The sequence below is a fragment of the Zingiber officinale genome, chromosome 3B, assembly GCF_018446385.1.
Source record: "Zingiber officinale cultivar Zhangliang chromosome 3B, Zo_v1.1, whole genome shotgun sequence".
NCBI classification, from domain to species: Eukaryota; Viridiplantae; Streptophyta; class Magnoliopsida; order Zingiberales; family Zingiberaceae; genus Zingiber; species Zingiber officinale.
In genome coordinates this window covers 16,694,367-16,711,064 of record NC_055991.1, presented here as the reverse complement: position 1 = coordinate 16,711,064, position 16,698 = coordinate 16,694,367, and the positions used below count along the sequence as shown (strand labels likewise).

At 38.2% G+C, this 16,698-nt stretch overlaps 1 protein-coding gene across 1 annotated transcript; it reads left to right on the top strand.

Annotated features, from left to right (window-relative positions):
- Positions 1 to 4,588: 4,588 nt before the first annotated feature.
- LOC122054708 (2-hydroxyisoflavanone dehydratase-like) lies at positions 4,589 to 5,038 on the top strand. Its single transcript, XM_042616145.1, has one exon. The coding sequence runs from the start codon at positions 4,589 to 4,591 to the stop codon at positions 5,036 to 5,038; it is 450 nt and encodes a 149-aa protein (XP_042472079.1).
- The last annotated feature ends 11,660 nt before the right edge of the window (positions 5,039 to 16,698 follow it).

Genomic DNA, 16,698 nt, shown 5'->3' with positions numbered 1-16,698 from the left:
AAGGATGGAGCATCCGAGGGACCGTGGACAAGGCAGCAAGGACAAGGACCGAGGGAAGCGACTTCTAGGCATACGCGAAGGATGACATTGTGGACGAGCCGCGGGCTTGGATGCATCCGAGGGACGAGAGTCAAAGGAAGTAGACTTGAAGGTAAGAGGTCAAGGCTGCAAAGGAGAGTCAAATGAGTCGTGAGGGTCCGAGTGCTGAGAGAAATGTACTCGGGATGGGAAACCCTAGGTTTTGGGTTGTACCAGTCGACTGGTACTGGGACCAGTCGACTAATGGTAAGCACAGAGAACTTCTGTGCCCGAACGTCTAGGCACCAGTCGACTGGTGCCAAACCTAAGAACCCGAGTGTAGATGAGGTGGTGCTCACTGATTCGCCGACACACGTCACAGTCTAGGAAATCAGCCTTGCTGATTTCTCAAGCTCTATATAATAGAGCTTGGGATGGCCGGCCAAAGTTGACGAAATTATACTTGGTTAAAGCCTAATTAATAGTCACCAAAGTGCTCAAGGTCTCTTGTGTCCAAGTGTTCTTGGTTGGTATTGTGGTGAGGTTTCTCCGCCCACAAGGAGTTGCTTGAGTAGCCGGAGTTTGCCGGGGGCTAATCCACCAAAGGATTGGAATCGTCCACCTTACGGACAGACGTGGAGTAGGAGCATCATCTCCGAACCACGTTACATCGACGTGCATTGGTTTGCTTGTTCTTTTCTTTGTCATTAGCTTTTGTATTCATAATTAGTATTTGTATTTCTGCTTGCGCACTAACGAATACGTAGGAAGTGAGTAATTGGGGGCACCGTCCATTCAACCCCCCTTCTAGCCGGCCGTAAGATCCCCAACAAGTGGTATCAGATAGAGGCCGCTCTCCGTCGGACTAACCACCGAGGAAGCAAAGATGACCGGCTTGATAGATCCGCCAAAGTTCGAAGGAGGAAGCTTATGGGACATCACCTTTTGGATGGTGAAGATGAAGAACTTCTTCGAGACGGATTGGGACACAATGATGGTGGTGGAAGAGCCATTTGAAGTCCCTATAAAGACAAGAAAGGGAAGAAGCTCCGACCACGACATTGGACGGAGGAGCAAACCACACGATCGGAGGCAAATTCAAAGGTAATATCAATATTGATTGAAATTTTGCCTTCTAACGTGATAAGTCATGTAGGTGAATACAAGAACACTCACGAGTTGTGGAGCAAGGTAAAGAAAGTTCTAGGAGAAGAACTTTTGCCTACACATGATGAGATAAAGCCCAAGGAGATGAGCTTAGTAGCTCAAGAAGAGGAGGAGGAGCAACCGGAAGGTGACGAGCACTCAACTTCCGAGGAGAAGGAGGAGAAGGATGAAGAAATGTCATCCATTAGTGTGGATGAGGAGACATCCTCAAAGGTTGAGGAAGAATCCAAGACAAGTGAAGAAGAAGTCTTGGAAGTCAACCTAGTGAGTTCCTTCACCGAAGCAAAGTCAAAAGATCACATTGTGTGCTTCGGGTGTAATGAAAAGGGGCACTACAAGAGTAGATGTCCTTTGGGTAAGAAAGAGGTATATCCTAAACTCAATTCAATTCATTTTGAATCTAATTTGAGTTGTAGGAAGAAGAAAGAGAAGAAGCACATTAGATGTTTCACATGTGGAGAAATGGATCACTACCACACCAAATGCCCAAGGAAGGGAGAGCTCAAGAAATTGGCACATTTGAAGATGTGGGAAAAGAAGTGGAGGAAGAATGGAGGCTCGAGTCAAGGGGGAGCTCCAAAGGTAAAGGGTAAGGTAAACCCTAGTTTAAATTTGAAGTCAAATTTAAATTCCTCCATACATGCTAGGAATAATTCTTATTATTTACCCATGAAAAATTTTGGATTTAAATATCATGATAGGAATAGGGTAAATATCGATCATAACCCTAGGAGACCTATGCATGATAGACCTAGGAAAGTTAAATTCTCATTACCTAAGGAGAAGAAGATAATAGAGAACCAAGGCATTAATCCCAAGAAGGGGAGACGTATGCCTAGGAAGGGTAGGTCTAGGAATGTCCAAGGTGGACAAATTAACTCTAGGGTTAGGAACCTAGAGAAGGAGAATCAAGCTTTAAGGGGAAAGCTTGATAAGTTAGAACAATTCCTTAAGAGATTCAATGTTGGATCTAAAGAATTAAGTATGGTATTGGGTAGTCAAAGACCCAACAATGATAGATCGAGCTTGGGATACCGATCTAGTCCCTCCAAGGCCAAAAGGAGACCATGTGCTAGGGTGACACATGATAAGGGCAAGGGAGAGTCATCTAAAGCCAATGAGAAGAAATATGCTAGGGTTACATATGATTATGGCAAGGATGATGTGTCCAAGGTGCACCCTGTGGTTTAGCCATAATGGAGAAAGCATCTAAGAAGATGACTAAGGTTAAGAGCTCTAGGAGGAGCTCAAAGAGTCAAATTGGGATCCATGGCCAATGGATCTCAAGTGGGTACTACTTGGGAGTCTAGAGGAGTCATGGAGTGTGCCAAATGGTTTGGAGACGGACTTGAGTCTTAAACCTAGGGATTTGGCACACATGATTTGTGTTTCATGCAAGAAATATGACATTTGGGGGTCATATAACATGATAATTAGTTTTGGATGTATAGATGGCATATAAACCAATCCTAGGGATGCATTGTGGGTTGGTATGGGCAAATACATCAAGAGGAAGCCAAAACTAGGACTTTAGGTCAAGGTTCAATTGTACCATGTAGCTAGTTTTAGATTTTGTGTCAATCTTGGGATTGGTGATAGATACATTTTGTAATGTATTTTTACCAAGTAGACAAGGGTATAATAGACCTCTCCACAAAATTTGGGGATTTTTGGAGGTCTAGGGAATTTCTGGTGCATTTCTGAAGTTGGCCTGAAAAGGTTGATTTTTCAGAAATAGGGTACCAGTCGACTGGTATAGATACCAGTCGACTGGTATAGATACCAGTTGACTGGTAATAGTGTTTTTGAGCACAGAATGTCTCTGTACGTTTATTTTTATGAGGGCAGTCGACTGGTACCGAGACCAGTCGACTGGTAATAGTAGATTTCGACCACAGAATGCTTTTGTAAGGTTCTGTCGAAGGGAGGCAATCGACTGGCACTCAGGGGCAGTCGACTGATACCAGCCTGAAAGTGTTTTTCAGCGCTGATCTTGACCATGTTAACTAATTTAGATGTATGAAATCCATGGGGGATAAATACATGAGTTTAGGGTCAGTTTGGATGATAAGTTTTCAACAATTGGGATATTGTTGGAGAACTTTTTGATGTTAGGCAAAGGGGGAGAAGTAAGGTTTAGTTGGGAAAACCTGAAAGTGTCTTTGCGTAGGGGGAGCCTTGGGATAGGTTCCAATGCATGTTGCATTTTATTTTGGCAGTGTAAGTCCAAGTGTGTAGACTTGGCAACATAAGTCCATTCGGCGGTGTAAGTCCAAGTGTGTAGACTTGGCAACGTAAGTCCATTCGGCGGTGTAAGTCCAAGTGTGCAGCCTTGGCATCGTAAGTCCATTGTTTCTTTTTAGCATGTTTATTTGCTATATGTTTTCCCTAACTTAATATTGCCAAACACCAAAAAGGGGGAGATTGTTGGAGCAATCCCAATGGTCCGTGGGACCATGTGTTTTAGTGTTTGAGCAAAGGGTTTAAGTCAGGTTTACCCTTGTTATTTGAAATGTGTACTTGAGTTGTGCAGGACTGCAGGATATACACATGTGACTCAGGTTGACGGCTTCGGGTCCGGTGAAGGATGGAGCATCCGAGGGACCGTGGACAAGGCAGCAAGGACAAGGGCCGAGGGAAGCGACTTCGAGGCATATGCGAAGGATGGTATTGTGGACGAACCGCGGGCTTGGATGCATCCGAGGGACAAGAGCCAAAGGAAGTAGGTTTGAAGGCAAGAGGTCAAGGCTGCAAAGGAGAGTCAAATGAGTCGTGAGGGTCCGAGTGCTGAGAGAAATGTACTAGGGATGGGAAACCCTAGGTTTAGGGTTGTACCAGTCGACTGGTACTGGGACCAGTCGACTGGTACTGGGACCAGTCGACTGATGGTAAGCACAGAGAGCTTCTGTGCCCGAACGTCTAGGCACCAGTCGACTTGTGCAAGAACCAGTCGACTGGTAGAGAGCCGTTGGAGTACCGTTGGGCTGGCACCAGTCGACTGGTGCAAGGACCAGTTGACTAGTAACGGTAAAATCAGCCTTGCTGATTTCTCAAGCTCTATATAATAGAGCTTGGGATGGTCGGCCAAAGTTGACGAAATTATATTTGGTTAAAGCCTAATTAATAGTCACCAAAGTGCTCAAGGTCGCGCACCGGAACACCATATCCCTGTGCAATATGATGATTGTTGGGCTGCTCTCGAATGGGTCGCATCCCATCGCAGCGACGCCGATGAGAAAAATTATATAATAATTAACATAGAAATTTAAATAATATATTTTTTTAATAATTTGGCACATATATAATTAATATTCTGCATGTGTACGTAGAACCGTGGCTCCTCGATCATGCTGACTATGACAGAGTCTACTTAGCCGGCGGCAACATCGTGCACAACCTGGCTATGCGAGTTGGGTCTCAAGGGCTGATCTCCAGTTATAGCTTGAAGCTAGCGGGGACGATACTACTAGATCCTTACTTCTGGGGGAAAAATATGACAGCCTCAGAGAAAGCAGCCGATCCAGTATTAAGGAAGAAGTTGGACCAACTGTGGGGAATGATTTGCCCAGAGTCGACGGCCGGGAATGACGACCCGCGCATTAATCCCTTGGCTGCGGGAGCGCCGAGTTTGGCAGATCTGGGGTGCACGCGAATGCTGCTGTGCACGTCGGAGAAGGACGTGATGAGGGATCGAGCGCTGATGTACTATGAGGCGTTGACGAAGGGTAGTGGGTGGCGCGGGACGGCTGAGTTGTATGAGGCGGCAGGGGAGGATCATGAATACTATCTGAATCATCCAGACAGCAACAGCACTGCTATGCTCCGTGCCAGAATCGCAGCCTTCTTGACTTGAAGTTGTTGAATCATTATGTACTCTAACTCTAGCTAGCATACCATGATAATAAAAATAAATTTCAACTCATGCTTGGCTAAGGTTTGCTTTTGTATACCTTTTCTATTCGACATTAATTCTGAATAAAATTATAATATATAATAACCCTAAAAAGTTGAATAAAATATACTATATTTATTGAAGTAAAATATTATATCACACATTTTTAAAGGTAAAATAGTTTAATAAAATATACTATTGCGGATTTTGTCAACTCATGCTTGTGCCAGAGTCGTCGCCTTCTTGGCAATAATTAAATAAAACATACTATTTGTTGAATTAAAAAAAAACACGCCTTCTTGGCAATAATTAAATAAAACATACTATTTGTTGAATTAAAAAAAACAGATATCAGTCTTCTTGAACTGTTTAGTATCGTCAGCAACATGATAAAAAATATGACAATTTATCAAAAAAAAAAATACCTTGGATATTATATTTATCAAAAAAACGCATCGCAATTTAGTTTTTATCAAAGGACATAATTTATTCACGTGAAATTCTCATTTTAACCCTCCCGTCAACGTCTCCTCCTTCGTTATGAATTTCCAAGCATCCGACCCATAATTTGAATTATTTTAACTTAAAAATAATATTGCGTTTATTTTTCTCCCTTCGTCTGTCAACTCGGTCATGCTTGGGTGTTCTTCGTAAGTCTCCAATTTCAGCTATAATATTGTGGCGAAATCACCCCCCTAGTGAAACCCTAAGTAATGTTCGTACCTTGATCAAGCGGCATCTAGCATTTAGACCTTCTGATCCAACGTTTGCAAGGCTCAGGTGTAGGGTTTTAGAGTTTCCGTCAATAATCTTCTTTCATAATGGCGCAAAGAAAGGGATCCGGTGTATCGCCCTCTCCACTTCAATTATCTGTAAAGGTATCACCTTTCGAAACTCTGTTAATCTAAAACTCTGTGATTTTGAAAAGCTCAACGAGTATGATTTAAAAAAATTTAAATTTTCAAAATTTAGGGTTCAGTGGATGTTGGTCAAAAACTACATTGGAACAGTGTATTAGGTCACTTTAAAAGTTTTTTTCAAGCATCCACAAAGAAAGGAAGACATCATAGATCTGTGATTTTATATGGCTGACACATAGCAGTGATCAAACATTCACCTTTTAGCATTTTTTTGGACATACAAGATATGCAACATATCCGTGGTATTTTGATCAATATATTTCAAAATTGGGATTCGAGTACTCAAACCTTCAGATTCTCAGGTACAATGTAATTTTATTACGAAGTAGTTGTATAGTAAAATTAAATATTTTGCAAAGGTGAATAATCTAGTCAGCTAATGGCAGTGATAGTGGGTTCTTATTGCAAACGAGGGGTTTTAGGCCCGATACGATATCGTATCAGGCCCAGCGTGTGGCGAATACTTATGTATATGTTTGTAGATGTCAACTAATCATTTAACTTGGTCAAGCGTTCCGGTTGCCTTCACAAGAAGAGACGTTTCATTACTCCTTAGTATTGCAGACCGAGGAGATTCGATTCCGATCAATTCAAATAAAGCATGCGGTGACCTCTTTCTAACATAATTCTCAAACAAAAAAGAAGCTACTAGATCAAGAATTTAGGAATTGCTTAGATTTTATGGCAATCGCGTTGAAGGAGAAGATGATGTTTTATTATTTTGCAAATTCTATACTTTGTATATATTTGTTTGTGTCTTATTTTATTCTAGTACATATAAGGTCCCGTTATGTCTTATAGATATAGTAGATGATTTTGAGAATCTTGCTAGATTCAACTAGGTTGAAGCTATCCATGAATTTATGGCTCCACAATTACCTAAGATTGGGGACATATTTTCTTTAACTCGGACAACACATTCTAACACCAACCTCCCTTACCTAAAGGGCTTTGCTGGTCTTTTGGCAGTAAGTTTAAAAATGATGTTAAATTTAACAATAATTTGCGGACATGTATGAATAGTTAACACTTGTGATGGTGAATCAAGCATGGTTTTTGGAGGCTGTTCCAATCCAAAAACCATATAAAATAGAAGGAGCTGTTGGTTGCTACTCGGAAAGCCTAGAGGTTCCACTGTACAAAAATTTTGTACAAAGGTCTGAACCTTTCCCTAGCTACCATGTGTTCTTTTAAATTAAATTTTGGATCGCCTGCGGAACTTAACACGTTTGATCCAAAACTTAATCTATTTGTTCTTTTAGGTTTTGACTTGGATCTCCTGCGGAACTTAACACGTTCGACCCAAATCACCTTAAGTTATTAATTCCATTAAATATTAATTTCCATAATTGGTTCCCAGTACTGACGTGGCGAGGCACATGGCCTTCTTGGATATGGGAGCAACCACCACCGACTAGACAAAACCTTTTATAGAAATCTAATATTTAATTTCCTAAAATAACTTTAGGTTAACCGAAAAGAACAATCAAATCACAAGGAAAAATAAAACAAAAGAACACAACTCGAAAACATATTCAAATACTAGAATCGTAAGCCTCTTGTATTTGGTATTATTTCCAAAAATAACTAGTATGATGCGGAAAGAAAAAATACTAGTTATACCTTTTAGAAAGACCTCTTGATCTTCTACCGTATTCCTCTTCTAACCTCGGACGTTGTGTGGGCAACGATCTTCCGAGATGAGAATCCACCAAAGCACCTTCTTCTCCTTTCTTCAAGTTTCGGCCAAGCACAAAGCTTCCAAAAGATGAAGATCTTTTTCCACCAACCAAGCTCCAAGGGATACAAGCTTTCTCTCCTTCTTCTTCTTCTTCTCCAAGTAGTATCCGGCCACCACAAGAGCTCCAAGCAAATAGAGAAGGTTCGGTCACCACCAAGAGGAAGAGAGGAAGAGAGGTTGGCCGGCCACAACACCAAGGAAAAGAGGGAGAGAAATAATAGAGGTTGTTCACCATGAAGCCTTCTCTACCCCCTCTTTTATAATCCTTGGTCTTGGCAAATAAGGAAATTTAATTAAAAACTTCCTTAATTCTTTTGCCATGAAAAGGAAAATTTTATTTAATTAAAAACAATTTTCCTTTTCTCAATTTACATGGCCGGCCACACCAAAGCTACAAACAAGGAGAATTTTAATTAATTAAAACTTCCTAATTTGTCTCCAGAAATTTATAAAATTTCTCCAATAATTTAATCCCTTCATGATTGGTTTAAAAAGGAAATTTAATAAATTAAAATCTTTCTTTTAAACATGTGGATAAAAAGAAAGTTATCTCTAAAAATTAAAATCTCTTTTAATCTACAAATAAGGAAAGATATCAAATCTTTTCTCAATCTTTTGTAGAAACTAACAAAAGAGAATTATTAATTTTTAAACTCTCTTTTAAATCATGATATCCACATAAGAAATAATTTTAATAAAAATCCTTTTAAATATTCTAGTGGTCGGCCACCTAAGCTTGGGACCCAAGCTTTGGCCGGCCACCTACATGGCTCATCCACTTGGTCTTGGCCGGCCCTAGCTTGGGTTCCAAGCTAGCTTGGCCGGCCCCATTGGATGGGTAAGAAGGTGGGTATGCGGTGGGTATAAATCTCTATATACTAGAGGCTACGATAGGGACCGAGAGGAGGAATTGGTTTTGGTCTCCCGATGAAATTAAGCATCCCGTGTTCGCCCCGAACACACAACTAAATTTCATCAATAATAATTCATTCCACTAAAGAACTATTATTGAACTACCGCACCAATCCCAAATTACATTTTGGGCTCCTTCTTATTATGAGTATGTTAGTCTCCCTGTGTTTAAGATAACAAATGTCCACTAATTAAGTAAGTTACTAACAACTCGCTTAATTAATATCTAGCTCCAAGAGTAGTACCACTCAACTTCATCGTCATGTCGAACTAAGTCCACCTGCAGGGTTTAACATGACAATCCTTATGAGCTCCTCTTGGGGACATTCTCAACCTAGATCACTAGGACACAGTTTCCTTCTATAGTCAACAACACACACTATAAGTGATATCATTTCCCAACTTATCGGGCTTATTGATTCATCGAACTAAATCTCACCCATTGATAAATTAAAGAAATAAATATCAAATATATGTGCTTGTTATTATATTAGGATTAAGAGCACACACTTCCATAATAACTGAGGTCTTTGTTTCTTTATAAAGTCAGTATAAAAGAAACGACCTCTAATGGTCCTACTCAATACACTCTAAGTGTACTAGTGTAATTATATAGTTAAGATAAACTAATACCTAATTACACTACGACCTTCCAATGGTTTGTTCCTTTCCATTATGGTCGTGAGCTACTGTTTATAATTTATAAGGTACTGATAACATGATCTTCTGTGTGTGACACCACACACCATGTTATCTACAATATAAATTAATTGAACAACTACATTTATCATAAATGTAGATATTTGACCAATGTGATTCTTATTTCTAGATAAATGTTTATACCAAAAGCTAGGCTTTTAGTATACACTCTAACAATCTCCCACTTATACTAAAAGACTAAGCTGCCATATCTGCTGCCATACATCTGATTTCCATGCCTTTCAAAAAGCTCTTGCCTTAAGGACCTTAGGTTATCATCTGATGCAATCTAGGCGGCAACAACTTCTCCTCGTTATACAATTTCTCGTATTGGGTGGTACTTGCGCTCTATTGTGTTTACTTGCCTTATAGACTTATGGTTTCTTCGAGTTTGCTACTGCACCAACATTATTACAATAAATTGTAATAATCTTTGGACAAACCAGAAATCATATCTAAGTCTATCTTGAGGTAATTAAGTCATTCAACTTTTATGGCTACCTCAGAGGCTTGCCATATACTCAGCTTCTATGGTGGAGTCCAGAAAAACACCTATGCTTATCACTCTTCCATAGTTATGACTTTACCTCCTAAAGTAAACACAAAACCCCGAGGTCGACTTATTATTGTCCCTATCCGATTGGAAGTCAAAATCCATGCAGCCCACAGGGACCAAATTAACTGCCTTGTAAGCTAGCATATAATCTCTAGTGCCTCTAAGGTACTTTAATATATGCTTTACTGCAGTCCAATGTCCTTGTCTAGGGTTACTTTGATATCTGCTAACTATGCCCTTGGCAAAACAGATTTCTGATCTCGTACATAGCATACATTAGGCTTCCAACAGCCGAAGCATAAAGAACTGCCTTTATTTCCTTTATCTCCTTTGATGTCTACAGAGACATATCTTTAGATAAAGTTACTCCATCCTGAAAAGGTAAGAAACCTTTCTTGGAGTTTTGCATGCTTAAAACGAGCAAGGATTTTTCTGATATATGAAGCTTGGGATAAGTAAAATATTCTTTTCTTGCGATCACTTATTACTTTGATCTTAAGAATATATACATTCTCCCAAGTCCTTTATATCGAATTGTTTGAACAACCATACCCTTACTTTTGACAACATTTTAATATTGTTTCCAACTACCAAAAATGTTATCTACGTATAGTACAAAAAATACCACCACGCTTTCATCACACATTTTGTATACACAAGACTTATCCGGTTACTAAATCCATAGATCTGGATCACTTTGATAAACCGGATGTTCCAAGACCTTGAAGCTTTACCTCAGTCCATAGACTGATTGAGCTTGCACACAAGATGTTCTTAGCCCTTTGCAATGAACCCTTCTGGTTGCTTTATATGGATGCTTTCTTCAAGACTTCCATTAAGGAATGCTGTCTTGACATCCACTTGCCAAATAGATAAAAGAATCCGGATAGACTTAAGCATGGCTACCAGTAAAAAAGTTTCCTTTTTCATCAAGCCTTGCTGTGAAAGTTACTACCTTCCTGTCTATCCCTCTTTTCCTATTATAGACCTTTTACACCCAACGACTTTTACACCATTTGGTGATTCTACAAGCTTCTAGATTTTATTAGAATATATATATTCTAATTCTGTTATTCATTACTCTTTGCCAAGATGTTGCATCTTTATCTTGGAGTACTTCATCATATGACCGGAGATCAGGTTCATGTCCTCCAGGGATCGAATCCAAAAACTCTCCCAAAACATGAACCTATTTAGGTTGCCTAACAACCCTCCCACTACGACAAGGCACTTTCTGCAATTGTGTATCATTTGTGATACGTGTTGCAGTTTTCTTGTGGTATCTCATCTTGTACAGTTGGTACTAGGTTAGACATGTCCTTTATTATTTCCTTAAGAACAAATTTACTTATGAGCACGTGGTTCATTATATAGTCCTTTTCTAAAATCAGTCATTGATGCTAACAATGACCTTCTGATTTTAAGACTATAAACCTACTTTTGTTTATCTAGGATAACTTACAAACAAGTGAACTCCTATCCAACTTATCATTGTCTCTCTTTAACATATGTGTTGGATTACCCGAATCCGAATATGCTTCAAAATAGATTTTCACCTATTCAGCAATTCTATATGAGTAGAAAGTTCTAACTTGGAAGGTACTATGTTCACTTTCGTTTTCAGAGTTTATCCTTAAAACAAATTTGGTAATTTTCTTAATAACTCATCATCTATCTAATTATTCCATAAGAGTCCTTTACCTTCTTTCTACTACACCATTCTGTTGGGGTGTACCAGATGCAGTTAGTTGGGATTGAAATCCAACTTCTGATAAGTGACTCCTAAAATCTCTCGAGAGGTACTTGCCACTACGATCTTCCATAGTGACTTTTTACTTTAACATTTCTCCGCATCAACCTTGTACTCTTTGAACTAATCAAAGTACTTAGTCTTGCGGTACATTAAGTAAATTTATTTGTATCTTGAATAGTTGTCTATAAAATAGACGAAACATTCAATACTACCTCTTGTCTGGATAGTCATAGGATCACACAAATCAGAATGAACCAATTTCAACATATCTTTGGCTTCATACCCCTTAGACTTAAAAGCTTCTTGGTTATTTTTCCTTCCAAGTAAGACTCGCAGGTTGGAAAGATTTCCACTACTAATGAACCCAAAAGTTCATCAGCTACCAATGAATCCTACTCAAGTTAATATAACCTAGCCTTAGATGCCAAAGATATATTGGTTCATTTCCGAAGGTTACTTCCTCTTAAAGTTTAGAAGATGTGTTATAATTTCCATTTATTACATCGTAGGAGTTATTGGATTATAAATTGTCAACCAACATACCAGAATAGATAACTTCTCTATTTTTCTTGATAACAGCTTTGTTATCAAAATAGACACAATATCTATTCTATAATAGTTTAGAAACTGAAATCAGGTTCTTTCTAAACTTAGTACGTAAAGACAATTTCTAATAATCCATATTTTATTCTTATCAAAGGATAAACATCTCCCACTGCAACAGCTACCACTTTTACAGTAGTGCCCATGTGGACGGTGATTTACCTTTCATTTAGTTGTCGGGTTTCCTGGAACCCTGCAATGAATTGCATACATGATTAATGGCATCTTGTATCTACACTCCAGGTTCTGGTAGATAACACCACTAGACATGTTTCAACTAATGAATTAAATACACCTAAATTGTTCTTAGTTCTAAGAAGACAGTCTACCTTAATGTCCAAGTCCTATTTCCAATCATTACAATTGGGACTACTAAGTCTTTTTCTATAGTATGACTACTAGGGATTGACAAACATCCTAAGAATCACAAAAATATTTGGTCAAGATCAACTCCTTAAAATCTCCATGAATTTTGTGTATACAAAATCGAAGAGGAGATTTTATTCATTAATTTTATTATCTCGTCAACTTTACTTTATGACGAATAAAATTAATAGTTGATCTGTCTTTGATCAAATATTTGGTCAAAGCTCTTTGAATTTAAAATAACATTGATTCCTCAAACAATATTATTTAAATTTACCAACACCTCAAACACCGTGAATTTTGCATGCCACGTTAGTGTGGACGTATACAAATTCATCATTTGTAAGAGGAGGGTTTTACCCATTGACTATCTTGTCAATATAACTTTTGACAAATAAAATTACCTCAAACACCATGAATCTTGTATGCCACGTTAGTGTGGACGTATACAAATTCAAACATTTGTAAGAGGGGTTTATTAATTTTATTATATTGCCAATCTAGTTTTATGACAAATCAATAGTTGGTTTCCCTTTGGTCACACAAGTGATAGTAGTGACTCCGTTGGGGAGGATACTATTAAATGTGTCTAAGTGTATACCATTACTTGACACTAAGTCCATTAATAAGATTATGCCCCTTCCGTTGGGGAAGATCACACGCTCTTAATTAACTTCCTATAGTCATCCAAAATGGAAGTCTGTTCTAGTGATCCACAAACAAGCTCATCCGTTATGGAGGAAGGCACTCAGAGCCAACGCGCAAGCTTGTTTGTATCACTTACAAACCAGTAATGGAGACCATGAGATTTACTTAAAAATCTCTCTCCCACTTAGTTATTTATAAATGAGGAATTTTAACTATGCTAGCCTACTAAATATGTAAACCAACATGCACACACAGCACAATATAAAAGCAATAAATAGAAAATATAATTTTCAACTATTATGGCTTTTATCTCTAGTTGTCCTCCGTGTGTTGTCATCCCAAGCTGCTGCCATATTTGGCCACCGCCACCGGGATTAGCTGTCGCATCCATCTTGCTCCTAGTTCCGCTGCGCCTCTGGTCCTTAGAAGGTTCCACGCTTTGCAAGAGTCGATCCGCGACATAATTAGAATTTTATATTTTTGATCCTATATTCCATAAAAGGAATGTACATGTATCTAGATCAAAAATAAAATCCTAATAAAACTAAATACAGCTCCTGCTGTATTTTATAATACAATCATGCACACACATATAAATGCCCTTGACATGTCCAAGGGTCCAATCACACACATAATAACTAAAAGTCATAATAGTTGGATCCTGCATCCACAAAGTTAGCACATCCTACTATTAACCTGCCTAAACTATGTATGACATGTGCATAATTAAACTAATACCAAATACACAGAGGCAAAACCCTAGCTCTGATACCAATTGTTGGTTGCTACTCGGAAAGCCTAGAGGTTCCACTGTACAAAAATTTTGTACAAAGGTCTGAACCTTTCCCTAGCTACCATGTGTTCTTTTAAATTAAATTTTGGATCGCCTGCGGAACTTAACACGTTTGATCCAAAACTTAATCTATTTGTTCTTTTAGGTTTTGACTTGGATCTCCTGCGGAACTTAACACGTTCGACCCAAATCACCTTAAGTTATTAATTCCATTAAATATTAATTTCCATAATTGGTTCCCAGTACTGACGTGGCGAGGCACATGGCCTTCTTGGATATGGGAGCAACCACCACCGACTAGACAAAACCTTTTATAGAAATCTAATATTTAATTTCCTAAAATAACTTTAGGTTAACCAAAAGAACAATCAAATCACAAGGAAAAATAAAACAAAAGAACACAACTTCAAAAACATATTCAAATACTAGAATCGTAAGCCTCTTGTATTTGGTATTATTTCCAAAAATAACTAGTATGATGCGGAAAGAAAAATACTAGTTATACCTTTTAGAAAGACCTCTTGATCTTCTACCGTATTCCTCTTCTAACCTCGGACGTTGTGTGGGCAACGATCTTCCGAGATGAGAATCCACCAAAGCACCTTCTTCTCCTTTCTTCAAGTTTCGGCCAAGCACAAAGCTTCCAAAAGATGAAGATCTTTTTCCACCAACCAAGCTCCAAGGGATACAAGCTTTCTCTCCTTCTTCTTCTTCTTCTCCAAGTAGTATCCGGCCACCACAAGAGCTCCAAGCAAATAGAGAAGGTTCGGCCACCACCAAGAGGAAGAGAGGAAGAGAGGTTGGTCGGCCACAACACCAAGGAAAAGAGGGAGAGAAATAATAGAGGTTGTTCACCATAAAGCCTTCTCTACCCCCTCTTTTATAATCCTTGATCTTGGCAAATAAGGAAATTTAATTAAAAACTTCCTTAATTCTTTTGCCATGAAAAGAAAAATTTTATTTAATTAAAAACAATTTTCCTTTTCTCAATTTACATGGCCGGCCACACCAAAGCTACAAACAAGGAGAATTTTAATTAATTAAAACTTCCTAATTTATCTCCAGAAATTTATAAAATTTCTCCAATAATTTAATCCCTTCATGATTGGTTTAAAAAGGAAATTTAATAAATTAAAATCTTTCTTTTAAACATGTGGATAAAAAGAAAGTTATCTCTAAAAATTAAAATCTCTTTTAATCTACAAATAAGGAAAAATATCAAATCTTTTCTCAATCTTTTGTAGAAACTAACAAAAGAGAATTATTAATTTTTAAACTCTCTTTTAAATCATGATATCCACATAAGAAATAATTTTAATAAAAATCCTTTTAAATATTCTAGTGGTCGGCCACCTAAGCTTGGGACCCAAGCTTTGGCCGGCCACCTACATGGCTCATCCACTTGGTCTTGGCCGGCCCTAGCTTGGGTTCCAAGCTAGCTTGGCCGGCCCCATTGGATGGGTAAGAAGGTGGGTATGAGGTGGGTATAAATCTCTATATACTAGAGGCTACGATAGGGACCGAGAGGAGGAATTGGTTTTGGTCTCCCGATGAAATTAAGCATCCCGTGTTCGCCCCGAACACACAACTAAATTTCATCAATAATAATTCATTCCACTAAAGAACTATTATTGAACTACCGTACCAATCTCAAATTACATTTTGGGCTCCTTCTTATTATGAGTGTGTTAGTCTCCCTGTGTTTAAGATAACAAATGTCCACTAATTAAGTAAGTTACTAACAACTCGCTTAATTAATATCTAGCTCCAAGAGTAGTACCACTCAACTTCATCGTCATGTCGGACTAAGTCCACCTGCAGGGTTTAACATGACAATCCTTATGAGCTCCTCTTGGGGGCATTCTCAACCTAGATCACTAGGACACAGTTTCCTTCTATAGTCAACAACACACACTATAAGTGATATCATTTCCCAACTTATCGGGCTTATTGATTCATCGAACTAAATCTCACCCATTGATAAATTAAAGAAATAAATATCAAATATATGTGCTTGTTATTATATTAGGATTAAGAGCACACACTTCCATAATAACTGAGGTCTTTGTTTCTTTATAAAGTCAGTATAAAAGAAATGACCTCTAATGGTCCTACTCAATACACTCTAAGTGTACTAGTGTAATTATATAGTTAAGATAAACTAATACCTAATTACACTACGACCTTCCAATGGTTTGTTCCTTTCCATTATGGTCGTGAGCTACTATTTATAATTTATAAGGTACTGATAATATGATCCTCTGTGTGTGACACCACACACCATGTTATCTACAATATAAATTAATTGAACAACTACATTTATCATAAATGTAGATATTTGACCAATGTGATTCTTATTTCTAGATAAATGTTTATACCAAAAGCTAGGCTTTTAGTATACACTCTAACAGGAGCAAGAATAAATAAGTGGCGGAATATTCCTTCACATATTAGTAAGGTGAGGGATTTATTCGAACGAGTCTCATCTGAAGAGGTAAATTTTAATTACTGATTTACTGTGACTTTAGTTTGGTTAAAAGGAATTTATTAAACATGTGTTTTAATATTTTGACAGGTTCAGATTGACCTAATCCCTACCCAATATGAGAATTCATTGGTTGAGAACCTTG